Source organism: Aythya ferina, assembly GCF_964211825.1.
Source record: "Aythya ferina genome assembly, chromosome: 1".
NCBI classification, from domain to species: domain Eukaryota; kingdom Metazoa; phylum Chordata; class Aves; order Anseriformes; family Anatidae; genus Aythya; species Aythya ferina.
In genome coordinates, this window is record NC_140296.1 from 163,981,930 (window position 1) to 164,009,268 (window position 27,339).

The window sequence follows — 27,339 nt, forward strand, 5'->3', positions numbered from 1 at the left end:
CAAAATAAGTGACTAAAACCAGCTTTGTGAAAGGAGGTTGGTGTGCCTGGATACTATAAAATGTGACACCTGAGTCAGATCAGAGAGCAGCCAGCAGTGCATTGTACACGCAGGCTGCTCAGCTCATGCTGGCTTTCCCCTTCAGACCTGCACGGAGTGAAAAAGCCAAATGTGGAGAGCTGGGGCTCTGAATTTGCTCTCTTAGCTTCAGATATCTTGTCTGAGGAACCACTGTGTGTAGCCTGTTATCATTGCTGGGTCTGTTTGAGAGCAGATTGGGCTGCAGTGCCCTGCACCAGGGCAAGGGTGCCCTGTGCTGCTCCAGGCAGCAGCAGCCGGGGGCTGGGGTTTGACCCACCTGGAGCCCTGCAAAGGCAAGCAGCAGCCTGGGCTGTTCCAACAGGAGCATGGCCAGTAGGTGAGGGGAGTGATCATCTCCCTGTACTGGCTACTCTTTAGGCCCCATGTAGAATATTGCATCCAGTTTGGGGGCTCTGTGATGCAACCAAAAAAATGGGGTGAGATCAGGGCTACAACCCCAGGGTGCTCCAGGGATTGGAGCATTGTTCCATGAGGAGAGGCTGTGCGAGCTGGGCTTGTTGAACCTGGAGAGGAGATGCCTTCGGGGGGACCTAACAGCAACCTGCCTGTGCCTACAAGGAGGTCAGCAAGGAGCCAGGCTCACCACAGCGTGGTGGGAAATGGGGGGTGGTGGGAACAAGTCCAGACTGGATAGGAGGAGACCCCTGGGGGGTCCAGCTGGTTGCTCAGAGAGGTTGTGCAGTCTCCACACTTGGAAGTTTTCAAGACCCAACTGGGTGAAGCCTTGAGCAGCGTGGTGTCACCTCAGAGCTGGCCATGCCATGGATGGAGACCTCCTGGGGTCCATTTGGGGGCCACATGTATGCTTTTGGTGCTGCTCCCTGCCATGCGTTTGGCTGGGCCTTGGGCACCATCCTGTTGCTCAACCCAAGGTGCCGCTATGGATGAGCACATTGTAGCTCCTGTGCCCACCCTGTGGCACCTCAGGTGCCTTTGGGCACCTGCCTTGGTCCTCGGGGGAAGCCCAGGTGGGGTCAGCTCTGCGTGCTGCCCTCCCTCACTAGGAGGAGTGGGGCTGGGACCGTGTCTCCTGCCCACCTCATCACCCCTTTCTTCTCCGGCTGCCTTCCTGCCTTCCCTTTAGAAACCAGGGGTGGCAGGGAAGGAGTGGGCTCGTTTCTTTCACGTTTATAACCGAGTACAGGAATGCTTCTGTTTTATGGCAGTGGTTATAGCTCGCCGAGGGAAGAGCTTTCGAGCTGGATTGCGCTGACCTGGCGATGAACCGTTCTCATTTGGCCTGAAATGAGCATCTTGGGCTGCACGGCTGAGGGCTGCGCAAGAGCTGTGTCTGTGGCCGGGGCTGTGCCTGAGGAAAATCACACCAAGGGAGGAGGAAATAGTTCGGATTTTAATAAAATCCACTGTATTTTGTTAATTTTATTTTATTTTATTTTATTTTTGTAATTGCACAGCAAGTACTCGTCTCTGACTTACAAGTAAGTCAATTCCATGCAGGGCTGTAGCAAATTGATTTGAGATCTGAGGATGAGAAAGCAGTGAATGACTGCCAAGTATTGTTATATTGTAAAAGTTTAAAGCACATTATGGTGCCTATCCTCATTGTTCCGGAGGAGAGGGCACTTCTCAGATCAGAACCGGAGCAAGAAAACAAACCAATTTGGGAAGAACAAGAATGGGAGAAGTGCATTTGGATGTGGCTGTCTTTACAGAGACCTCCTCCATTTTCTGCTTGGATCTTGGGAGAGAAGCCTTTTTCCTGAAACTTTTGAGACAGAGATGTGCAAAGTAAAATCAGAAGAGGTTAATTCCAAGGGGTGACTGCAAACAGTGTCAGTGGGTGGGAGATGTTCCCTGCAGCCACCCTGCCCCGGAGCGGGTCCCTCCGTGCAGGAGCAGCTCCTTGTGGCCAGCATCCAAGCGCTTTGCTTGGTGGCTCCTGAAGGGACTTGTAAAGAAATTACAAACTTCCTCACAAGCTCTCCAGCACCGTTGGGGGAATAGAAGAAAATTGTTTGCATTTTTATACGTTATGTTACACATTTCTCCAGCTGACTCATTTCAGTTTGTCGAGGAAATTTATACAGCCTCGCAGATGGTTTTTTTCAACCGCTCGTCCTCACATCCAAAGTTGAAATGTTTGGTCCTTCTGCGAGAGGCTGCCTCTTACCAGGCTGCTGGGGGCTGGCTTTGGGTCCCGGCCCGCCGCAGGCATGCAGCAGGAAGCTGCTCTTCATCTGCTGCCGACCAGCTGCCCTCCAGCAGTGCAGCAGGGTCGCAGGGGTTAATTTCCCGAAATCCTCCGCTGAAACTTGTTAATAACTTCCATATGTACCCATGTGTGCGCGCAGGAGGGGCCCCACAGCCAGCAGCTCTTGTAATAACACTTGATTACCTCTGACATGAGGGTCTGTATTGCATTACGGCTCTGCCTCGGTGCATCAAAATTCACCCAAAGCCATAAGTTTTGTGCAAACACGTATCACAAAGTTTATTGATGTTTGGGCACTCTCACCATTTGGAAATGAGCTCCTCCTATGTAGGCAAGCTTCAGAACAAGACCTCCTGCGCACCCAAGTGATGGCTTGGGTTTGGGCTCCTGCCCTGACGTCCTTCCCAAAATACGTATTCGCATCATCGTCCTTTCAATGTGCTAAAAATCTTAGTTTTTACCTTGGTTGGGGGAGTGTGACAGTTTTGTCCAGCTGAGCTCATTTTGCAGCAATTCCTCAGGTGTTTGGTATGCATGGAGCTGCAGCAGTTGGAGCTCCGTGCCTGGCTGTGAAGGACAGCCTTCAAAGAGAGAGCAGGTGTCAGAGGGAGACGCGGCACAGCCGCCCTGCCTCCCCTGCTGCCTCCCTGCAGAGCCGCCGGGGTCTCCGTGTGCTCCCTGCTCCCCTGTGATCTCAGTCGGGGTGGCAGAGCTGCCCTTTTGATGCAGCTGGAGCCGAGCACTTCCACACACTCCCCCTGGACAGGCTGGCTCTATATGCTGGGTCTTCTCATCCCAGAAAAAAAAGATGACTGAGGTTTTGCAGACCTCTGAGTGCCAGAGGTCTGCAAAGCCTAAGAGCCATGGAGGAGCTGGCTGAGTGCATTTTCTTATAAAAAACAAAAAACAAACAAACAAACAAAAAAAAAACAGGGCAACTGATCAGATACTCAAGTGTGAGACTCAAAACACACAGAAGGAGCTGTTTCTCCTGTGATGTATAGGGAGGGCATTGGTGCAGGCCAGCCTCAGCCCCAGGTGACATCCAGCAGAGCTGTGCCCCAGGCACCACTCGGGTCAGAGAGGAGCTTGAAAAAAGACGTGGTGAGGAAGAAGAAAACATCACACAGCACTAGCAGCCTCCTAGCTCTGCATCCAACCCCAAGCAAACAACAACTTCTAAAGGAAGATTTGGCTGGCTCCTGGGCTACCTGCTTTTCCACGGTGCCACTCCTGCTGGCAGAGCTCTAGACCTTTGAGCCAGTCCCAGATGCCATCGAAATCAGCGGCCAGATTGTCATTCCCCTCTGAAGGTTTTGGACGAGGTCTCGCATTTTGTAAGGCTGGTGTGAGCAAACGTGGGTTTTCCATAATAAACTTAAATCACAACAAACCACGCTCCCACTGGCTTGTGCAACAAATCATGCTGGGGGAATTGCTGGCATTCAGCATGATTAGCCCGAGCGTAGATGCCTTCCAGCTCGTAAACAATAGCCTAAAGGACTGGAGAGGATCACAAACAAAGCACTTACAGACAAGACAATGTTTTTTCAAAAGTGACTTGAGAGCTTATGGCCACCGGGGGTTTGTCTTTTAAAAATAAAACAGAAGTAAACAAATTGGCAAAGACATCTCTGAAGAATCTTAAGAGAATGAAAGCGAGGATGTAGTACTTCAAAATGGTAAAATGAAGTTGGGGAAAAAGACTTCAGGCAGGACTAGCTGTTCCTTTTAAGATGCTCAAGGAAATGTGCCCACAGAACAGGCAGGCAGCGGCAATGCCAGCTGTCTGGGCAGGCAGGGGCTGGCTGGGAGGTGGAGGGAATGCAGGGGCTGCTACCCAGCCTGCCTCTAGTTGGCCATCAGGGAGAAGTCCTTGCTCCAATTCACGGGAGGAAAAAAAAAATCCCTTTAAAAGCACTAAGAGCAATGGCAGAATGAGGCAACTTGTATTTATTAAGTTTTATGGGAGCCCAATCTGCAAGGGACATTCCCCGCACTGTAAGCTGTAAATTTCAGGCTGAGAACAGTTCAGTTTATGTAAACCATATTGTTTGTATTGCACTTTTATTCGTTTTTAAAAAACTCATTTTTTATAATAACATTTTTAAACGTGAACTGAATTATTTAGAATTTCATCTGTTTGCTCCTGGCCCTGGCCCAGTGAAGTAGCAAGTGCCCAGCTTCTCACCCAAGAGCTTTCTACAAGGGGCCCACAAAGTTCTTGGCTTTGATGTAGCTTCTCGCACATTTGGACACCACGGGAAAGGTCATATCCCCTGTTCTGCAGTTTTGGGTTGGGTGGAGAAGGACTGGTGGCTCCTGATCCTTGGATTTCTGCAAAGAGCTCTCCAAGGCATCGGGAGGGCAGAAAGGGGAGGTGGAAAGCAGGAACCAAAGACTGCTCGCTGCTCTCAGAGACTGTGCAGGGGATGGGCCAGATATGGAGGCAGCTCTAATGTATGTGCTGAAATACCTAAAATAAGCCATGCAAACAAATCAATCGTATGTTATCCAGATGGGGCTGTTCAAATCCAATAATAGCAGTAAAGTGCTCCTGAACTCTGCGGAGAGAGAGATTATAGAAGGATCAGGTATAATTATAGTGCCTTATTATTACCATTCTCATCATTCTTTCTAACAAAGATTTTCAATAGGATGAAACAACTTCTTGCAGGAGAATGTAATGTGTTTGCTGGCATTTTTTCATTCTTCCTTCCAAGGCTGTTCGAGTCAGTCCTTGTAAATGGTATTAATACATGCCATAATGATCTTGGACTACATCATCTTTCAGACGATGCCCTCTTTGCCTACAGCAGACCCTTCCCCTGAAATGTCTCACTGTTGTTACTACCAGTGGAAACACCACCAAAAATCCCTGCTGCTTTGATACACACGCTTCCAAGCAGGATGGAGAAATGTCCTTAAAATATTAGTGGTTGCTAGAGGTTTGTTGGTCTGTGTCCTGCTCCAAAGCTGGAGTAATATAGGTGGAATCACCTAGGAGATTTTATCTACTTCAGACATGGTCAGACAACTGGGGGTGTCCATCTACAAGTACCTGGGACCACAGGGTGGTGAAAGAAAAAGACCCCATCATTTTTTTCAGCAGTATCCCTTCTGGGTCATTGCAGGTTCCTGAAAGAATTGCCCTCAGATGGGGCTGACGAGGTGGTGGAGCTGTGCTGTGTAATGGAGTCTGGACTTCCCGGGGAGGGGATTTCTCACCCGAGGGAAGTCCAAGGCCGCTCTTCCACCTCTGCGGCTACCCCAACAGCAGCTAAGCAAGGGAAAGCTGCCAGTGAGCGTGCGGTTGCTAAAACCTCCGGTGACACATTTCACTTAGCCTGCAGCACTCCCTGCACTGCCGTCTTCGTCCTGCCCCTGAATTGGCAAAACCTGTCCATTTGCTGAGCTCAGCTTGGAGAGATGCACACGCCTGTGCCAAATACTGTGGTGATGCACAAGAGCCTCCTTCCCAGCCACCACGTCCTCAAGAAACTCTCTGCTCTGCTCTGCTGCCTGGAGGTCCCAGGCCAGCCAGGAGGAGCAGGCAGGGTGAGGGTGAGGCAGGGTGATTTGAAGAGATGCAGTAGGTTTTCTTTTTTTTTTTTTTTTTTTTTTTGGCGGGGGAGGTTTGTTTCAGAAGGGAGGGAGGGAAGGGGCGGTTTGCTGAGGTGGGTCTTTCTCTTTTCTCCTCCTCTCCCCAAACACCTCAGCAGAGCCTTGCTCTGAGCTCAATGAAAGTAGGGCAGAGCCTAACCACATTTCAAGCTGTCTGCGTTTTTGGATTCTGGGTAATTGTGATCTCTTATCTGTTCCTAGAAAAGATTTAAACAACTTATAAACCACAGCTGGGCAGAGATAATAAAGGAAGCAGTGGCAGGGTGGGGAAGGATCTCCCCAGCACAAGCAGAGCAGGGAGGGGGGCCTGTGGGAGAAGTGGTGGGCCCGGTTGCGGTGGAAGGGTCTCCACATGGCTGCTGGGGCCACAGGGTCTGAGGGGGGTGGCTCGGGGAAACCAAAGCCACAAGTGCTGGTAGCTGGGCTGTGCATAAAATGTGTGCATACATGTATATGCATATGTATGTGTAAGAGCAAGTGGAACTGTGTTTAGCCACAGGAGAGGGAGCCTGAACCCTGCTATGGTATCCATGTAGTCCCACCTCCATGCACATGTTCTTGCTGAGGTTTTTCCTCCACACGGATGGGACATGCTTCATCTTGCACTCCAGGGCTTTCACATTTTCCATTCCTCATCACTGCTGGTCTACACCTGCTGTGGTAGGGTTTGCCATGCAGGGGATACTCCTTCCACTAGAAGGGTTTGACCCAGCCTCCAGCCCCACAGAGAGGCTCAGAACATCCCTCCCAGGCCTCCCCCTGCCCACTGGGGACATGCTCCATGCTCTGCCTGGTCCCGCTGCTCTGTTCTTTCCTCCTCAGCTGGACACTTGGTAGGATGCACATGCTCTCCACTTTGTGCTTGCTGTGCCTACAAGGGAAAAGCTTTGTCAGCAATGATCTTTTCATACTTTTAAGCTGTATTCTCATCAACCATCTTAAACTGCATGCAGGAATTTTGACAAGGGTTTAAAAAAACTTGGTAATGATCCTCTTGCAATAGGCCAAAACAACAGACCTGTGTCCTGTAGGCCTGTCAGCTTGGGATGTGGATTTTGGGTGGGAAATTGAAGGGGCAGAGGGAGGGAGAGAAGGAAGAGAGAATGAAAAACAATTCTATATTGACAAAGATCCTAGCAAAGAGATGGTTCTTTCAGCAAACGCTCTTGCCAGGGTGGTTTATTTAGTTTGGATAGCCAGAATAGGGCCTGGTGGCTTAGAGATGTTTTTCCACCCTAGGAGAGTTTGCTATAACAGCTGTATCAGCCTGCGTATTCTCCACAGTTCACGATAAAAGGAAAGCTGAGGAATTAATAGAAAAGAAAGCCATCTTCTTTTGCCAGCAAGATACTTAGCTACTTAATCCCTTCCCAACCTTCCTCCCAGGAATTGGCAGAGGCCTGGTGCATGTGAGGAGAGCAGCGCTGATCTAATGCTGGCTGCGACTGCATGTGTGCCCCACTGCAGGGGGGCCCTGCTGGCTCAGAGGTTGCTGTTGCTTGCTGCAGGTCCCTCAGCTGGAAAGCTGCCAACAGCTGTGTGGGCAAGCAAGGAGTCTCAGCTAGGCAAAAAAAAATAATAGGAAAGACATTAAAAGAAAACAAACAAAGCAACAGGAGGAAGTGAGGGGAAGAACTGGGGAGGGAATGATGTAGGCAAGGTGCGAGGGAACGCAGGGACTTGGACGAGAACGAGTTGGAAGTGTGGTGCAGCTGCGGGGCACGCCGTGGGGCACCTGAAGGCAAGCAGAAGCTGCGACTTGCCAGGGCTTGGGCAGCCGGGCCTGGCACAGCCAACTGGCTCGCCCGGCAGGCCATCTGGCGAGGCGGTGGCTGGCAGGAACGGGTCCTGCGGCTGCCTGGCTGCCCCGTCTCCTTGTTCTACACAATCCTCCCCGCGACTGCCCGCTGCAGGAGCCGGCCCCCCGCCAGCCCTGCCTGCCTGCCCACCCTCCACTCTCTTGGCAGGGCGCTTGCGCAGCCATCCCCTCAAGCTTTTCAAGGACTGATGCGAACACCCAACGCTGCTGGCGATTAGAGGTCTCCTCTTTTAACACAGCATGGCCTGGAGATGCCAGCATCCTGCCCCTGGCCTCTCTGCTCATCTGTGGCCCTCGGGGCTGGTGACACATCCCACGGTGGCTGTGGGAGGGCTGTGCACGTGGCTCCTGCTCTCAGGGTTCCCGCTCTCCTACTCCCACAGGGCTGGTGGGGTGAGCCCGCAGCTGCTGAAGTTTGCACTGATTTGAGCCTCCCTCTGTCAAGGCCAGGGCAATGGCATTGCAAGGCCCCGACCTGCTGAGGGAGAAAGGTGCAGCATTTAGTGCTGGTAGTGCTTTGCTTCGGGTGGAAAATACGTAAGAAGCTTTCCCAGGAAAAATCAACGTACACATCATCTCCGCTTTCTCGCCTAGTGCCCTGCCAGGGGCCCACACTCACTGTCAGGAGGCCTCTGCAGGTTGAAAAGTCTCATTCATAATAAAACTTCACTCCCCACCAGCACTGGCAAGAGTTTCCACTGCGCCGGCTGCGTAGGAGGGGCTTCTGAGACTGAGTGGCAAACTGTGCCCGGGCGTCCCGAGGTGAGGCCACCCTTGCTCCCTGTACCTCTACCCTCACGGGGGGCTGCTGCCCCTTGAGGCTTGCCAAAATGACTCAGTCCCTCTGGTCTTGCTCCACTGCCAGAGCCCGGGGCTGGCTGCGAGCTGGGTCTGCGGTGCATGCGGGGAACCGCAGGCTCCTGCTCCTCTCCACGGGCTGCTGCGGTGAGGGAGGAAGGGTGAGAAGGGAGGACAGCAGGCATCAGGGCTGGCTTCGCACCATAGCAGCGGGCTGTGCTGGAGCCTGTGGTAAGGTTTATTTTCCTTTCCTGTATCCCGCCTTCTGCTTACCTTCGCCTAACGGGCGAACCGCTATGGCAATAGCTGCAGCTTGCTGAGTAAACATTGTTCTGCGAGTTGTTGATTACAGTTAATTAGCATTAATTTTGCCTTAAATGGATCCTAGTTGTGCTCGTTTTCTAGGGGCTAGAAAACCGAGGAGATGCCCGGCTGCAGGGGGCTTGGAGCAGGAAGCATGGAGGTCTCCCTGCGATGGGGGCAGTGACAGTGTAAGAGGGATGGGATGGGATGGACCAGCATGGCATTCACTTTTCACACACTTCATCTTCTCAGTGACCTGTACCAGCTCAGCCCAGCACCCACGTTTCACATGAACAGATGACAAAGCGTTCCACCTTGCTGACAGAGCGTGTAAAACTGGGAGACAAGGATTCACCTGCCCCAAGAAGTCATTCTTGCTTATTGCAGGAGTAGTAGTTTTTCAGAGCTTTTTAATAATTTAAAAAACAGACAAAACCACCAATACCCCGTGCACCAGCGGGTCAAAATGAAAGGGGGAAGGTGCCTCGTGGCTGGCAGAGGGGCACCTGCGAGGGGTGGAGGCAGGGCTGGGGGGCAGCGCTGCTTCCAGAGACCCCCCTGGGGAGCTGTGGTGAGGGGTCGGGAGGCTGAGGGAGCTCGGCCCCGCCATGCCGGGCCGGGGTCGGGGCAGGGCTCGGGGCTGCCCGCGGCCGGGGCGACGGCGCCATCTTGTGGGGGAGGGCGCGGCCGCCGCCCCTCGGCCGCCACCTCCTCCCCGTGTTCCAACTGCCCTGTGGGCTCTGGGGCTGAGCCAGGTGGATTTTCTAATGTATTTTATTAATTTAATTTATTTTATTTTTTCTCCTGGAAGATGTCAGCCCAAGAAGTCAAGGAAGTCCTTGGAGGCGAAATCCCGCTTGTGACGAGGCTCTAAAAGGAAAGCTGTGAAGGGGAGCTGGAGGGGAACGCTGCGAGGTCGGGGCACAGGCACAGAGCGTGAGCCCTTGGGAGCATAGCAGGCGTGTGATGATAATTTAGTCCCCAGGAAGCTTTCCAGCTGAGCAACAGAAATAAAAGAGCAGGAGCAGGGTGATTTCTGAGGCAGACTCATTTTGTTGGTGAAAGGGAATTATAAAAGCACCCCCCTCCCTTCCCTACGGTAGTGTCAACACCTTTCTTTTTCTGGTTTCCCTTCTAGTTGCTGATTGTTCTCTTCCCTGGAGCAGTTCAACGGGTAGAAGCGTAGCGAGGGCATTGGCAGCTTTTACCTCAGCATCATCCAGCCCTGCTGAGAGGCACTCGACGCAGAACGGTGCTAAAATGCTGGCAGAGGTACGGCCCTGCTTGTTCTGGCTCTCCTGTCGCTCGCACCGCCAGCCAGAGGGAAACCGTAAGCCACAGAGTCTGGGGTTAGAGGAGTCAAAGAGATTGCGAATCCTCGGAGGTGTGCGTGTGTTGCCGCTGGCTGGGTTTCCAGTGATGGGGGACTGAGCCGGTCTCTGACGAGGCAGCAAATCCAGAGCTGCTGTGCTGGGGAATGCTCCGAAACACTCCCAGGCAGGCTCTGCAGTCAGGCTTGTTGAGTTGCTGCAGCTCTTCTCTGCGCCAAGCGGTGTTTCTCTTTTGGATGGTTGTGGTGTTAAACGCTTCAGCAATAAAGAGGCTTTGTTGTGGTCTCTGCAGCGCTGCTTTTGCCTTGGCTAGCAGCAGTCTTTTTGTTTGAATAAATACTTTCCCTGGAGTTGGCTGTGGGGGCATGTGTGGGCACGTGTGTGTGTGCGCCTCTGCTTGTGGGTGTACATTGGACACAGCTGCAAACAGGCAATTCGGGTAGGTTCAGCACTTGCCCAAACTTGTTGTTTCTGAGCGCCAGAACAATGTGCTTTCCCTCGCAGTTGGGAATGCTGGCCACTGTCACGGGCTTTTAACAGTGCTTGAGTGAAATTAATGGATGCTTTCCAGCCACGGGCAGAAAGTGTTGCTAGCACCTGGCCCGATGCTGGATTTAGGCTCGGGAAGTAATCAGCATTTGCTGCACCAAAGGTGCAGCTTCTCAATGTGCTGTGGCAGGGCTAGGGCTGGACAAGCTGTGCCCTACTTATGCTGCAGTGACCAGCTCACATGCGGTAGCACACTTTGTAATGTACAGGTGAAGGTCACACAGTGACCCATTTGCGATATAGTTTCAGGGGGATCAGTAACAGCCCTGCTCCAGGCTGGTCATAAAAACACACAACTCCCCTGCTTTTTCTCATCTTCCTCCCATTTATGTCTGCAGTCCAGAATCCCCAAACCCAACTGAATTAAAATTGAACATTCAAAGATTCAGGCTGCCTTTAGGCTCTAAGGAACAGAATGCCATCCTGTTAATAGCTGCTGGGTAGTCGTTTCAAAACCATTTCTTTTCAGCAGGCACTACCATAGCAAATTCCAGCAGCGATTGTATTTCTGGCCTGGTGTGCCTCTAATCCCACAGCTGAGTTTTACACGTGATCTCTTTTGAAATGCTAGAACTATATATTTCTTAAAATTCCAGACAGAGATATTTCTAGGTGTTGGCATTTAAAGTGGCAACAGGATTGTTTATAGGAAGAGAAGGGAAAGGATGGAAGGAGGATGTTGACCTAGCAGCCCTACAAACCTACCGCACTTAATCCACTTATCGCTCTGAATTCCTGAAGCAGATAAATGCTGATAACAGTTAAAACACATCACTGACAGGAGCAGCATGTTCTGTCCTCTAGAAATACATCAACGCTGGAAATTGCAAAGCTGTGTGCTACCATGGGGATGAGCGTGATATAAGAGCTGAGGAGGCCCTCACCGTTCAGAGGAGTTCTTCCACAGGAGGGTAGCTTTTCCCTCCCTCCCCAAGCTATCTTGAGATGCAATTCAGGCCTGAGAAACACTGCCGAGCATCACTGTGACCCCACAGCCCCCCAGAGCCACAGCTGCCTGATCTGTGCCTACATATCTGAAATACCAAGTGGGCCCCCAGTGTCTTGTTACCGCTCTTGATTGTCCTTGCTGCTCAGCGTTAAGACCTGCGAGGAGCGATTTCCAGCTGAGACCAGCCCCGTGCAGCTCACGTCAGCATGTCTTGGGGAGAGGAGTTCGTTTTGGCTAATCTGAGCTAAACCTTCCCTGGAGGAGTGCAGCTGCTGCGCCAGCCTTGCAGAGCCACACAAAGCCACTTGCTCCTCTCCCCATCTGTCGGGGCTCTCTGCAAGGTACCGGAGCCGTCCCTGGGCTCAGGGGAACGCAGCAGCCGCAGCTGTGCACTGCACCCCTGTGTCAAGACCCCTTCCTCCTGAGGACCTGTCCCAGGCTGAACAGGAGGAAAAATGCTGTAAACTAACGATAGTTTTGGAGCAAACCTTGCTGATACAAACTCAACGGAGTGATTTTGACTATGCACGATTTACAAGCTCATCTACCTTCTCAGGTCTTTCTCAGCACAGAATGCGCAGCTAAACACCGGTCTCCGCAATCCAGCAGGCAGTGCGAGCAGGCACCCTTGAAGTTGCAGCAAAGCGTTTTCTTGTGGACAGTGCAAATGTCTCTCAAGCTGTCTGAAAGGAGGAAGCTGTCTGGAGAGAAGTGAAGACCTCTCAGGCACAAAGATTTTTTGAGTCAGACACTGCTCAGCTGTTGCATTGCAGATGTCTTAGCTACAAACAAGCTTTCACTGAAATCAAAGACTCTTCATGAGTTTAAGTGGTAGGATCCTCCCACAAAGAGAGGGCTTTCTTCTTCAAAGGGTTCTCCTCAGATTTCCCTACAATAGATTTCTTAAGGCTTGCCTGCATTGTGAAGCTGATTTGGAGCCAGCATCATGTGAATCTGAAACATCACAGCTGTTATGGATGAATTCACTGCCTGGTTGTTCTCACTTCTGCAATTCGAGTGCCTTCCTCCACAGTAACCTAGCCACGAAGTTGGCTGTGCTGGGCTGTAAGGAGTGCAGTAGGGCTGTTTCTTTCTGCTGACCGCTGCCGCAGGTACTTGTTTTCCCTTCTGAAGGCAAAATGGGTCATCTCATGCTTGAGTGTTCACATGAAGAATTAGTTTGATTGCGCTGCTCTGCCGTGAACCCATGCGCTGTCGCACTCTTAGCGGTTCCTCCATGTAAATGAACGACCCGAGTAAGATAATTTGAAGTAAGATGCCTTTATTCTGAAATATTGGTGGTCAGTGCAGTGTGATAATCAGGAACAGCTGTTCCAAAAGAACTGCATAAACAAATCCTTGCAAAATTATGGTAAAAATCCCAATGTACTATTTTTAAGCTTGTCCATTGCTCCAGAATCAGTTGAATCATTCACTGAATTGGCCCACATTTACCTCAAGTGACCTCAAATGGTATCAGTTGAAGCACACTTATTCTGTTCCAACTTGGGGCTTCGGTCACTGCAGAAGGTGACCAAGTTTGCTTTAAATGGTGTGATATTTTACAGTCATTGGAAGACAAAGCTCTCTGCGTTAAAGAGCTTATGGTTTAATCTTTGGACACTTGCTGATAGGTGTAACACCATTGTAATAGTACAGAGAAATGACCCACAGTGCAGGGAGGAGTCTGACAGAAAAGCAGAAGAGCCTGCATCTGCCGGAAAGAGCTTGCCAAAAGCAGTGCGAGTCTGTCCTGCCTGTCCCTGCACAAACGGGAGGGGATCAAACAGCTCCTCAGGCGTGGAAATACCTGACAAAATCCAATCTCTTTTGCCTTTTGGATCTTCATATCTGATTGCTTTCTTACAGCCTTTTGACCCTACCATGGCCTCTAATCTAAAAGTCATCTTCCTGTTTCTTTGGTCGCTTCTCTGTGAAGGTAAAAAATATATATATTTTTTTTCCTTTTGTTTACTCTCAACGTTTGTTCATATTAGAGCATTTCCAGCTGCTATCTTTTTCTAATTTCCAGAGCTCCCCTCTAGGAATTTGCACACTGCTGCTATTTCTGTCTTTTAAGCATTTCAAAGCTCAGAGAGAGAATCCTTAAGAAAGGGGGAACATGGGAGAAGGGTTATATAACCTAAATAAAATGGTTGGGCTTTATCCCTGGCATGTTCTTCTCAAGCTAATGGCTCCTGGGATGCTGCAAAAAGATGGATCTCTCCTCTGTTTTGTTAGGGCAAAGCTTTGCAATGTCTTGTATAGAAACGACATTCATGTGTGTTCTGCTGGGTACAGATGAGGATAAGGCTGATGAATTATTTTTGAAAATAAGGCACAGAAGGGACTGTGCAGGTTATCACTCCCATGTTGGCTGTGGGATTTTCTGTTGCCTTCTTTCCATAACGCTGTATCTAGTGCACACAGGGCTGAGCTCTCACAAAGACCGTGTCCCGTAGGACTGTATTGTATCTCAGTTGCTTTTACAGCTAAGAACCTCTTCCTAATGATGTAACCTAATCTCTTCTTTACTCTTAGGGTATTGTGCCTGGCTGTGTCATCTGTAGGGGATTTTTCTTAAGTGTTGTTACTCCCCTGAAGTCTGTTCTGGACAGTGATTGTGCCCTCCTTCTGTTACTGCACCCCTCTGTTCTCCTTAGTGGCCTGCATTCAGTAGCATTAAGTCAAGCGTTGCCTCCTCTGATGCCGAGCCCCACCACGCAGAGGTGATGCTGCTGTTGCGATGCGGTGTTACTGCGTGGTGACAGGAGAGCAAGCCTGGCTGTGCTCTGGGACTGCCTTACTAACGCCTGGTGACCAGCCTGTTCGTAGATGCCGAGCCCCAGAGAGTCCCATCAACCCCGTGAACGAAAAGCCTGCCCATCCTCTACTTTCCCTCTCTGTATTTTCCCCTTCTATTTTCACGTCCCGGAAAGAATCTTGAGTCTTTCATTTTGTAACAAGACTTGATGCAAGTTTCCAGTTCCCTTTTTTAAAGGCAACACTGCTTTGCACAGGCTTCCTCTTAAGGTGGTTTCTGTGTGGTGTGATATCAGCTACCGAATGTATCGGCCACCAGAGAATGACTGATGTTAAACCCAGACTTGGCTGTGCTGCCAGGAGGTCCTGTACCCCAGGCTCCTTACTAGCCTGTGGCTTACTCATTTTTTTTTCTTTTATTTTGCAAAACGGGGAGTGAACTATGGTGTGGATTCCCGTCTGTGCTTACTCATCCTCTCTCGTAATACCTGACATGATTGTCTACAGAATTACAGTGACAGGTTGCTTTCAACAGACCTGAGTAAGGAGGAAGCACGTGAAGGGCATGTTCTCCCATCTCCCTACCTGAAATACTGTCACATATAGGGATTTAAGATCTGCAGTCCTCTGCAGATAGTTACTGCATCTAGCATCCACTCTTGTGCTTTGCTGCCCGTTTACAGCAGCAGAAGTTAGGAGTGATTAAGCTGTGTCTTATTTCTCATGCCCAGCGTACAATATGCAATTTCCTTCCTTATTCTTGTCTCAGAGATGCACAATTCCACTGACACACCTGCTTGCACACAGCACCTTCACTGGTGCACTGTGATCACGTCCAAGCAGAGGGTTGTAACTCAGGAGTTACAGAGGATGCCCAGCAAGTGTTTACCTTAGAAAACCGCTTTCCAGTCATCCTCTGTAAACAGTGTCACGCCAGCACAAAATCAGTACACTTCCTGCTTCATTTCTGCTCTTTCTGTATGCCAGCATTGTGCCGAGGCGCTCACGAGGGAAAAGGGAAAGTCTGTGATTGCAACAAGCTATCTCCAATCACGCAGCAATGACCTAAGAGTTGTGGCAGATCACACGGGGCATGTGCTCTGCATCACTCAGTTTCTGACAAGGGCCAACAGTGCTCGCTCCAGACGTGCTTCCCGACATATGTTTATTTTCACCACGTGATTGGGGCAGCAATTTTCTCCTGACTTATGGTGATGTTAGGTGCCTGCTAACAATTATCACCCTTGCAGGGGGAGATGTCGACGTACAGCAGAAACCTCTAATCCGAGTTGCACTGCTCAAGGAAGAAGTGTCCATCCCCTGTGAAGTCACCTTCCTTTACACCCTGAAATACACCAAATTTTCAATCCTCTATTACTGGTTTAATTCATCGGGTCAGAGGACATCCATCTATAGTCGGGAAGAAAATGTACAAATCCCCCCTGGAAAAGAGAATACCACCATAACCATATCCTACAATCACAAAACCATGCCACTTGCAAGCCACTCTTCTGGCACCTACTATTGTGAGGTCCGGTGGAGTGACATCCAGAAAATGGGAAATGGAGTGTATATCCTTGTGAGAGGTAAGTGAACATCCAGAAAGGAAGGCAAACAGTTAAAAAGCAGCTGGCCTTTGCTGTGGAAAGATGATCTTTGCTTTTCTTTTCCTCTACCCAAACAAGCTATGAAGTCAGGTGGGAATAATACTTGATGCCCAATGCTTAAAGCCATCAGGGTTGAATGTGCTTTACACAGGGCTCACCATAATACCTCCCCCTTTTCCATGTGGCTACAAGGGGTCGGTTATTCTATTGATGCACAGCCTGGAAAACAAGGGAGAGCTTCTGGCCAAGATAAGAGGAATGCTATAAGGCCGTGCATGCTGCTGACTGGCAGGGTTTGCATTGCTGAGTGCTGGATATGGAAAACTTCTTAGGGTAAATGGGAAGAGCTGTGATGAAACAGCTTTGCTACACTGCTCAGGGGTGCCTGTAGTACCCTGCTAGTTTGTGTAGCCTGCGTGCTTTCCACCATCTGCCTTCCTACCCCTATCACTAAAGACCTTTGCCGGCCTCTGCCTACCTAGCACCCTTTTTGGCTCTCATATTTCTATCATCTCCCTCTAATCACCACGAAGTGCAGCTGCTTGTATCCCGTCTCCTTTGCGTGGTTCTCCAGCTGCACCCTGCTCTCTGTTCAGTCAGGCTGTGTTTTGAAGCATGTGTGCATCTGCATAACCTTTACTGCTTCTGCAGTTTAACTCTCCTAGGGTTTTTGGCCAGAGTTAAAAACACAACAGAATTGTGGCTTCCACTCACACTGTGAATCTTTTGCCTTCTTTCCCACAGAGACAGGGTACACCGAGACCTCCTATGGGTGGGACATCCTCATTACCTTTACCGCTCTTCTGGCTGCACTGAGCATCACTGCAACAGCTCTGCTCGTGTGGAAAAGAAAGGCAAGTTATTAGCAAATAAAAACCAATACCTGACGTGACCCATTCTAGGAATTTATTTCTCTTGCTTCTAACTTGGCTGGATTGGAACTCCCCATGCTGAAATTTTCCATGCTGGGTGTCTGTCTCAGGTTTATTTTCTTTTTTTTTAAGTTCAGTCATTCCGAGAAAAAAAGGTTACAGAAGAGACAAAGCGAGCTATTGATTTGTCCATTAAAGGCATTCTGGTAACCATTTTGACTGTAGCGTGCTCTGCTTTAGAGCAAGGGTCTGACACAGGGCAAGAAGTCACACCGGCAGCGTGCTGGCCCTGAGAATATTCAAGCAGAGGTAGCCTCGTGATGGGTCTCTGGAAATTTGCAGCTTGTGTGTGGCCGGCTGTGGCTCGTGTCAGTTTATCAGCTCGGTTTTCTAAAGGAGCCCACGCGAGGCTGCCTTTCCACACGGTGCCAGTCTGACAGGCAGCGTGGCCTGGGCACCAAAGCAAGTCTCTTGCAGCCCTGGTGGCAGGGGAAGAGCAGGGCTTTCCCCATGTCTAATCCTCTTTCAAAATGGGAGCTACTCTCCTGCAAAGGCATGACCGGAGTGTGACGAAACTGTGCGACTGCTTTCCTGAGCCATGGGCACCCTAGAAGACAGCGGTCTGCAACGTGGAGGGCATGGGAACCAAACCTTTGGGCATGTGCTCGGTAGATAAAACATTAAGAGACAGGGCTGGGGGGGAAGGACAGGGTGAGGATCCCAAGGAAGCCTTTGTAGAGGTCCCAAGTGACTGGAAAAAAAGAGTGAGATAAGGATTTGAGGAGCAACCTGTTTTAGTTGACTATGTGGCTAGTTGGCTGTGGATCAGTCTAGACAATCTCCAGAGGCACCTTCCACCTTCAGCAATCCTGTGAGGATGGAAGAGAGGAGCCTTGGGAGGGAAATGGACTGGGAGCCAGAGCGAGGAAGTCCTAGAGCATGAGGAGGGTGTTAAGACTGGATTGACAGGGACTTGGGTGAGAAGACTAGAGGCACAGGCTGGGACTGGTTGGGTAAGGAAAAGCTGAGGGCAAAGGGGAAACCAGAAGTGGAGAAGAAAGGGTATACAGAGCAGGAGAAGAAGAGCCGAAAGCAGGGGCAAAAGGTCTGAATGAGACAGGGGAAAAAACTTTGAAGTTGTGATACTGGAATCTCTGTAGACCAAGCAAAATCTGCTGTTCCTTGTAGTGCCTCCTCCAGGCATTCAAAACACTCTCCTCTACACTCCTCCCGCCTTCTCAAGGCTGGCTTAAGTAGTCCTGATGTCTTTCAGAATGGAGTTTGGGGATTGATGCTTTATAGGCAGTGTATCCCGCCGTATTTCCTTGTACCAGTTGCCCTCTGCCACCACAACAGCGAGCTTTGCGTGTGGAGGCTGTGCTGCTGCTGCAGACCTCTGGCCCCAAGGAGCATCAGGCTTCAGCACACACGGTCAGAGCTCGTGAGATGGGAAACAGGGAGGCAGCAGCTGGCAGGCCTGCAAATCTCGTGAGACTTACCTTGGCAGATGGAGGGGGAAGGAGCCACGACTTGCTGCTTGGCATCCCTAGGTTCTGAGGTGGGCCAGCAAGTCTCAGACCTACGGGCTCTCCTGGGGGCCGGGGGAGATCAGGCAGTCATTAGAGTTGCCCTCCCGCAGAACACAGCCCATATTTCTCACCACAGCTTGCTCAGACCTGCTGGTTTAAAAATGTTTATCTTTAAGAGAAGCTATTTAGCATCCTCCTTAGTTACTAATGGACTGGAAAGCAGTTCATCGTTTTCATGTGATGTGAATATAATCAGCCCACTTCTTTCCGAATTAGAACAGAGATACTTAGCAAAGCCTGCTGCCTTTTCTACCTCCTTCTCTTGCTTGCTGAGCAGGCTAACCCTTATCTGAGCATGAATGGAGCATGTTCAAGGAGAAGTCATCTGATGCAAGAAACATTTCAGAGGAAGAGGCCTTCTTCCTTCAGCTCTGTGCTGGACTTGCATGTTAGTGTTTCACTGACTGTGTGTCATCATTAATGTCTGCCTGGTGCTTTCCTCTAGATTCTGTCTATTAGCATCCTCCCAGCCAAATCCTGACAAAAGTCACTGCATTGTGCCTCTGTAAAATCCCCCTCGCACTTTGAATGTGGCCCTGCTTTTCTCCCTGTCCTACAGTACTGTTGTGTGCTGTTCAATATCTCTGCCTTTTACCCTGTGGTGAGGAAAGTGGAGGGCCTGTGTTGTGTGTAGAGTCAGCATTCTTTGCTTTGGAAACAGTCGGGGTGTGTGAGCAGCTGGCTTTGACATGACTCTGTGTTCGTTTCATTTTGGGGGAGCTGGTCTTCTCTCCAAATGTGTGATTTGGTGTCTTGTCCTGAGCAGGCATTGTGTCCTAAGAGGAACCAGCTAAATATACTGAGGCAGAAGATAGAAACTCGGCCCCCTTCAGCCAGCCCGCCACCACCTTCTCCTGTTTATGACGTGAGTACCAGAATCACCCTCCATACCTGCCGTGGCACAGGCAAGCTGATAAAATATCAATATTGTGATGTGAAGCAAGCAGTCGGCCTGGTGCTGGTGATCCTGCTTCTGTGCTCTGCTCCTCTGGGGACTGTGCTTGTTGCACGTCTCCATCCCGATCCCAGTGGCAACGCCTTCCGCCATGCCCAGCAGCCCCGCTCCAGCAGTGGTGGGCAGCACTTAGAATCCCTTTTCATCACTTAGAATCCCTTTTCATCGCTTAGCATCCAGCCACTCGACTCCTTTTGCCATTCCCCAGGCTGGAGAACACCAAGCACTGCCTCTCCCTGCGCCCCGTAGCAGCGGTGTCAGAGGTAATAGGATTGGAGCGGCTCTCCTCAAATGTCAAGCCCGGACCTTGGCTACCTCAAGTAACCGTGATCCCTAATCACATTTGCAGCCCATCCAGCTCCATTTAAAATGTATTCCTTCTTTTTCCTCGTACTCCCATGGGAGGACCACTCAGCTAAGAAGGGAATGATTATTTTTTTTTCACGTGGTCTGTGGGACAAACGAGGAGGAATGAAATGAAAGTGAGCAGAGGAGGATGTTGCCTGAATATTAGGAAACCTTTCTGACTGTGAGGTCTGTAAGGACTGGAAAAGCCTCTCCAAGGAAAACCTGTGAGCTCTGCTGCATGAATCATTTAAGCTAAACAAAGTGGAGCTCTGGAGAATGTACTACAGAGAGGAGCAAAGCCCTGCCAAGGAGGCAGGGAAATCTGATAGGGGGCAGATATGGAAGCAAAGGCAGTCCTGCCCCCTTCTCACTCTCACCTCCCAGGTGGGGGGCACTATTTTGTGGCTCTTCAGTTTTTGGAATAGAGGTTTAGAAGAAAGCCCTGTATATTGCATGTGATATGTTTATTCTGGGTAGAAAGCAGTGCTTTGGGTAAAGGATGTTGCAGGTTATAAACCTTTTCATTTGTATCAAGTAATTTCTTTTTAATTCAGGCTTTTAAAAATCCGAATGGGAAGTTTCCTGCTGAAGTGGATGATTTCTGCAAGGAGACAAAAAAAAAAAAAAAAGAAAAAATCAAATCTATTTCTCGCTCAGTCGGCCTCGTCATGCATCCTTAGCTCCATCTTAATTACATGTTTCATCATGTTGTGCTGTTCAGGAGGCCCCGCTAGCGCTCATACAGCAAGCCAGCAGAGCCAGCCTTAGGCGCAGGCAGTCCTGGTAGCTGGCTGAGCTCCTGTGCGTGCAGGAGCCCTCCAGACCTGGCCCATGCAGCCTTGCCCCGCAGCCTGTTAGCTGCCCGCCAGCTGCTCAGGGCTCCTGGCCAGCCCGGCGTGCAGGGCAGGCGGCGCAGCCCCCTTTGGCAGAGCTGCAAGCAGCCTCAGATCGTCTGGTGCGTGTTATAGGGTCAAGCCTGCCCCGTGGAGCGGCTGCTGGGACTCGCTGGGGCGTGGGGCAGCAGAGATGGCATGGGGAGAGGAGGTGGGAGCTGCAAGGTGGGACGTAGAGGGGAATGGGGGAGAGAGGGGGAGACCCCGGGGTGGAGACCGTGCTTTGTGAGGTCCCCTTGGTGTTAAACTGGGTGTTAAACTTGGTGCTGGTTTTGTGGTTGTGGGGAAGGCGGAAATCTGTGGTTGGCACAGGGGTAAGATAAGGCAAGGGAATGGGATGGATGGGTGAGAAGAGACTTTGAGCGGTGAGATAAAGAGGATTAGGTAAAGGGACAGAAGGCCAGCACCTGCCAGATGTGCTATCCGTGGGGGAAAGCAGATCAGAGTCCAGAAAAAAAGTCAGGGAGCTGCAGTGTTCCTGCAGGCCTGGATCCAGGAGCAGCAGGAGGCAGGACTGGGCATCAAAACAAGGGCTTCGAACGGGCTGGTGCAGCTCATTAAATGCTCTGTGCTGTCTTCCCTGGCAGCAGGGCTCTCCCCTGGCACAGAAAGGCTCCTAGCACAGCTCCTACAAAGCCCTTCTGCTGCACATCACCAGGAGCAAATGCCCTTCCCACCGCCTCTTCCAGGCACCACAGGTTGCCGTGGGGTCCTCGGGGTTGGGTGTCAGCTGAGAAAAACAGCTCAGGGCAGTAAAAAACCCTGCAGGGTGTGTGGGGGAGAGGGGAGAGCTGTGCTGCTGTGTGTTATGAGGTCCCTTTGCCCTCCTGCAGCCCCGGAGCAGCTCATTGCGCTGGCCGGACCAAAATCTGTATTTTCCTCCATCTTCCCGCTCGGCTGCCTTGTTAATGAGCAGCTTGGAAATAACAATCCGAGGGCCTCGCTTCATCCGTTTTACACTTCAAACAGGCTTTTTTTTTTTTTTTTTTTTTTTTTTTTCAGCAGCAAACAGAGCTCCTGCAGCGCAGGCGGGTTCCAGAGCACAGGAGCTTTTCGGGAAGGCATCTGGCAGCAGGGAGGAGAGGCCCGCGTGCCGCCGCGCTGCCAGCAGCAGGTGGTCAGTGGCCAAGTGGAAGGAGTTGATTTGCAAATGGCAGTGGGAGACAGCGGCTTTCCAACTGGCCAGCAAAGGACGGGCAATGTTAACAGCCCTCACGAGGAGAGGGCTTGCAGAGGGAGCGAGCCTCTTCTGGGGGATAAGCACCAAAAGGATGCTTCTGGCTTGCAAGTGGGTTTGGGACTGGAGCAGTGGAAGGCTGCCTGTCCCTTTCTGCTCCTTTATCACCTCGTCCTCTTCAAACCACGCTCTCACCGGCCACCACCCGAAAAGATGCCGAACATTTTGAGCTCCCGATGAAATGACCGGGGGCTGGGGTCAGACAGCCACCAGCCCCAGACTCAACCCCCCGCACTTCGCTGGTCCCCTCGCTGTGCTGCAGGCGCCTCGCTCCCTCTGCAGTCTCTGCGCTCCCACCATCTGCCCCTCTTGCGGCGGGAGCTCCTCCCATCCTCCCGTTGCCAGAGAAACAGCCACCTTGGCAACCTGCTGTCATCCCTGAAACACACATGGAAAAGTCCTCCTGATTGTTATGTTTGATCCTTCAGGCAGATCTGGAACATCACTCAAACTGACATGCATCTCTTGTGACACGATTACCTGCGGGACCAACGGGTGCAGACACATGTAGGATGTGTGTGTGTTTCTCTGCGTAGCCGTGCGGGACTGTGGATATGTCTGTGGGCCTGCGAGTGTATTGATTTTTTTTTTTATTATTATTATGCTTTGCTCACTCTACGGAGGAAGGAGAGTTCTGGCTTGGAAATAAAATGAAAAAAAATCAAACCAAAACCAAACCAAAACCAAACCAAACCAAAACGGCAACCAGACAATAAATAGAAATGGTGCCTGATGTAAGGTTTCCTGTTTTCAACAGCCCTTGTGACCCAGAAGCCCAGCCTAGCCTCCCCTCTCATCCTTGTGTGCCCAGAACAACCAAAAGCAAGAGCTTTTGGGGTGTCAGGCACCTAGACAGTCCTGGGCGATGCAGGGTGCTGCCTGTGCCCCGTGCTCCCCGTGGTGCCCAATACCATACGGGAGGCAGAGGGGCCTTCGCTTTGCATTGCTGTGTCAGTCTGGAGCGGACGGAGGCAGGGGCATTGCCATTGTTCTCTCAGTGCCTTGCGCGGGGTAGGTAAGATCAAAAGCTGTCTCCGTCAGCCTGAAATAGGACCGTGATAAAGCTGCACCATAAAGATTTCAGGGGAAAATGGGTTTTCTTTTTGCACAAGTTCAGGGCAGGACCTTTGGAGTTTTGGAGACATCAGGGGTTCCTCAGAAACGTCAGGCACAAGTTGGGGAACAACCCGGTGGGCCATCAGATGTGCTTAAACCTAAGCATTTTTTCTAACCCTCCTCTCTCCTCTCTTCCCTTTGCAGTGCCTGAATTCGCAGCAAGTCGAGGTCTATTCTGTCCTCGAGAGCAATACAAAGAACCCAGAACCCAGAAGGAAGCCTCCGGGGAAGGTAAGGGCTGGGGCAAAAAATCTTGGAGAGTTCCCTTACACACTGGGCACATGGGAAGAGAAACCCCAGAGTCACCACAGCCCCAGCTGGCATTAAGTCTGTCTGCTATTTCCCCACTCCCAGCCCCACTGGAAGGGGAGAAGGGGACGTGGCATCCCCTCGCCAGCTGTGCTGCACGTGTGCTGTTTTCCCTCTTCCGGCACAGCCCCTGCTGCTGCGTTACCGGTTCTGGCAGGCAGATGCTTTGCTCTGTGCTGTTCCCTGGAAGGTACCGAGATGTTTGGTGCTCCCTCTCAATGGGTCAGATGTTTGTGGAGAGTCGGCCAGATGCTGTCCTCCACTATTGTCCCTTCCAGGTTGTTTCAGCAGCTAAGAAGTCCCCCAGGGTAGAGGAATCCATGCGCTGGGGGCAGACCCTGGGCACACCTCTGCTCTCGCTGGCATTAAGCACCTGAGAGCCATTTCCTGGTAACAGAAGCTAAGTTGGTGTGAAGAGAGGCAGGAAAAGGCAGCGTGGCTTTATTTTGGGCTTGGATCTTCTTGCTGGGCTGGGAGTTATGAGTTAGAGACGAGGAACCAAACCGCCTGTAATGAAAGTAGCCACAACTGGGAATATGCAGGCACAGATCAATTGGGGGGGGGCATATGGCATGGACCAGAGTCCCACGCAGCCCTGCACCCTGCCCTTGGCAAGCATCAGCTGTTCCAGAGGGACAACACTTGCATCAGGCACCCCAGTGAACGTTTCCTTCCTGCCCTCAGATCTTCGTTGTTCATTTGCCTTCCAGACCTCTTATCTACTTAAAAAATACGTTCACTCTTCTAACATTGGAAAACGTTCCTGAAAAACGTCCCCTTCTTCTCCCAGGGATGTCCCGCTGGGGAAAGTTCCCCTGGTTAACTACACAGGGTGCAGCATGGAGCCAGCTTCAGCTGGCACCATCCCTCCCTTTTGGGAAGGACAGCATTTTTCAGTGTCTGAAGCACTTTCACAGCTCTCAGCTTTAGGAGAAGGTGGAATAAAATCAAGTGCCTTTTTCTACATCAGAGCTAACTGCAGAGTGTTCTGCTCCCGGAGCCCCTGGCATCCTGCACTTAGTGCTGCGGCTCCACAGCAGCGGTAGCAGAGGCAGGGGCAGGTACCTGATTGCTGCAGCTGACTGCTGAGGGGAAGGATGGTTTGTGATATATAGGCAGCCTTATGCTCCGGTGTGTAAGATGCACTGGAAAAGACAGCATCCCTGCTTTTGTGTTCTTGCTGCATTTTGAATTAGTTGGGTAGGAAGAAGAGTAAGTCCTGAGCCCCCTTCCCTGTCCTATTTATTCTTCTGTACGCCTTTATCAGCTGCCCCCTTCTAAATGATTCAGTCTGGATGAGGAGATGCAGCGTCTGTGTTTGTTTTTCCCATCGTGGTGTTGTCTGGGCTGTGCTGAATCACCTGTGTGTGGCCCACAGCACTCAGCTGCTGCTTTAGGGGTCAGCAGCCCTGAGGAACAGAGCAGGAACAAAGCAACAAAACAAGGGCAAAGAAGCAGCTGTGTGCAAGCGGGTCTGGCTCTTGTGGTCTCTGCGGGAGAAACAGAGGAGAAGAAAGCAAAGAGAGGTGCTGGGGTGGGCTCTCACGGGCACTGAGTGTGTGCCCAGTCCTTGTGCTGCTCAGAAGGCAGGGAGGTGTGAGGAAGCAGGGCCCCACTGCTGCATCCCACCTCAGGGGGAGCAGAAAGGGGCTTCTGAAACAGCAGCCACTGCGGGGAGCACCCGAAATGGGAGCGTTTGCGAGCTGTCGGTGCACTGCCAGCCAGCACGGGTGGCCAGGGGTTAATCCTCCAGAGCCTGTGCGTGCCTGGAGGTGCCCTGCTCAGCTCTCGGAAAACGCTTCCCTTTGGTGGTGGCAGCAGAGAAAAAGCTAGCGTAGGTAGGGCTCCCTTCACCCTCTGGCACTTCAGCTGCTTGCTGCGTAACCTTGCTTACAGCGGGCCTGTGCCACACGGCGCTTCAAATATCAGTCTGTCAGCGCCTTGTCTGCACCGGGAGCGGCTGTGAGGAATAGGCTCGACTGCTGAAGAAACAGGATTGAGGAGGTCAGGGAATTCCTCCTTCACAGAATCCAGAGTGATTTATTTTTTTTTACCGAGCCCAATTTTCCCTCCCCTCCCTGTCTGACAGCTTTCTGGGGGAAGAGTGACAAGCAAAGGAGGCATCTTTATCCCTTGGGCTGGATTAGTCACGTTCGTCTCTGTCGGAGCAACATTGCTCAGTGTAGTGGCTTCCATTGCGGTGGATCACTTATAGCCATTTCCAACAGAGCAAACGTCAGTGTCTGCTGATTAAGAATTAATTCATCTTCTTTTGAATAATTTTCCTCCATTTCTTTTTCCTCCTTTTCATCATTCTGCAGACATCTGAGAAGCAAGAAACTCTAGAAGAATCCTGTGATACACTGTATGAGAATATCTAACGGGGAAAAACTGACTCTGTGTGGACCAGACATCTTCCTGCACGACAGAACTACTTTCTGCATCCTCAGTTCTCTGCGAAGACCCACAGTGACTTCAGGGCACAGCCACGGGGGACTTGTGAACCCCGGGCTCCCTCCAAACTGCCCTTCATTAACAACAGAATACAGCTGTTCAACTCCCACTGGGGCTCAGTCTGCATTGATGCGGTGAAGATATTTTGCAGCAAAGCTGTTTGATGCAAAAAGAAAAGCTGGTTTTTGTCAAGCACTTGTACGTATCTTAGACATGGTGCAGATGGTATCGGTGCACGTTTCTCTCACCTGGCCTGGTTGAAATATTTGAATCTTGATCCTCTGTAAGTGATAGCGTGATCCAGAGCCCTCCCTGCTTGATCTTCCAATCCTGACTTGCAGCAGTCCATCTGATCCTGTGTCAGCTTCCCTGACGCAGCCATCAGGCCTTCATGCATAGTTTAACTGAGATCCAAACGTCCACCTGCCCATTTTTCCCTTTCTCGGGAACCCCACAGTGAAACATGCTTTCTCATAATCTGCTAATCCCATCAAGTAGTCACAGATGCCTGCTGTGACCGAACTCAGCCGACTCAAATCAGTGCCTTGGAATAAATGCTTTCCCTTCAGCAATATCAGCAGTATACGGTGAGGAATGGATGCATGAACAGAGATAAAGATGGAAAAAAAAGGAAGCCAGAGAAAATATCCCTGCCTGGCACTGTGTCTCAGCAGCAGTGCCTGTTCCAGAACAAGGAAAAGGAACAAGGAGCTGGGAATCCCAGGAGAATGCCTTGTTGGGGCTGAATAGATCTGGGTCCGTGTTCCAGAGATGTTCAAGCCAAGCTCCCCAGTTTCCCCAGTTCTGAAATCTGTAACAACTGGAGTGAGGAGAGAGGTCTTAGAGATGAATTTTCTATTCAAGCTCCTCTCTCTCCTGTCAGCTGGGACTTGCCTGCCATTTGTGCTGATGGATATCCTAGTTCTGATAGGGAAGAAGTTACGTTAAATATCCATAAAACACGATCAAACCAGTGGATCAAAAAGCTGAGGCTGTTTTATCTCAGATTAAAAAAACAACAACAAAGTAACAACCAAACAAAACCAACCCAAAATAACAATACGTAGCATAACTTGAGAGGAATCAGAGAAACCTCTTTAAAGAAGAAGATCAAATTAAAACTGAGCTCCAGGGTCATAGGACCCTCTCTAGTTGAAGATAATGTTGCTATGCATCAGAGATAGAGGCTATGGAAAATGTCTCCGGGGCCTCCAACCTTCCTATACTATGTTTAAAGAGATAATCCGCTTATTGCTTTGCTCTTTTTATTAGAAGAGATTTCAAACATGCAATTTGGACTTTAACCACAGGAAAATGCTTTTTCTCTTCCCAGTGTTGAGGAATTCATTTCAGAAAGAGCAATGAATAGACAGCATGCCTTATTAGACCTGTCTTCCATTTGTTAAATGATCGTAATAATTATAAATAAATACTTCTGAACTCAACTATTTTAGTATTTACTAATGTGACCAGAAATGTAAACGAGGAGAAAACATTTGTCTTCATGGACAAAAAATTACAAGGATTGCACAGGTATAATATTTTCTT

General features: G+C 50.5%; 1 protein-coding gene across 1 annotated transcript; it reads left to right on the plus strand.

The window, feature by feature from the left end:
- Positions 1 to 8,245: 8,245 nt before the first annotated feature.
- Positions 8,246 to 25,983, plus strand: NFAM1 (NFAT activating protein with ITAM motif 1). The gene is made up of 10 exons (XM_084523290.1): positions 8,246 to 8,480; positions 8,905 to 9,007; positions 9,631 to 9,860; positions 9,958 to 10,091; positions 12,205 to 13,587; positions 15,662 to 15,997; positions 16,763 to 16,872; positions 19,246 to 19,344; positions 23,173 to 23,259; positions 25,659 to 25,983. The coding sequence occupies exons 5-10, from the start codon at positions 13,119 to 13,121 to the stop codon at positions 25,716 to 25,718; spliced, it is 1,161 nt and encodes a 386-aa protein (XP_084379416.1). The 5' UTR covers positions 8,246 to 8,480; positions 8,905 to 9,007; positions 9,631 to 9,860; positions 9,958 to 10,091; positions 12,205 to 13,118; the 3' UTR covers positions 25,719 to 25,983.
- The last annotated feature ends 1,356 nt before the right edge of the window (positions 25,984 to 27,339 follow it).

Excerpts from the sequence above, each read along its gene's own strand:
- NFAM1 (XM_084523290.1), top strand. The coding sequence starts at position 13,119 with ATGGTATCAGTTGAAGCACACTTATTCTGTTCCAACTTGGGGCTTCGG. Across the intron at positions 15,998-16,762 it reads AGTGTATATCCTTGTGAGAG|AGACAGGGTACACCGAGACC; the intron begins GTAAGTGAACAT and ends TCTTTCCCACAG. Across the intron at positions 16,873-19,245 it reads TGCTCGTGTGGAAAAGAAAG|GCATTGTGTCCTAAGAGGAA; the intron begins GCAAGTTATTAG and ends TGTCCTGAGCAG.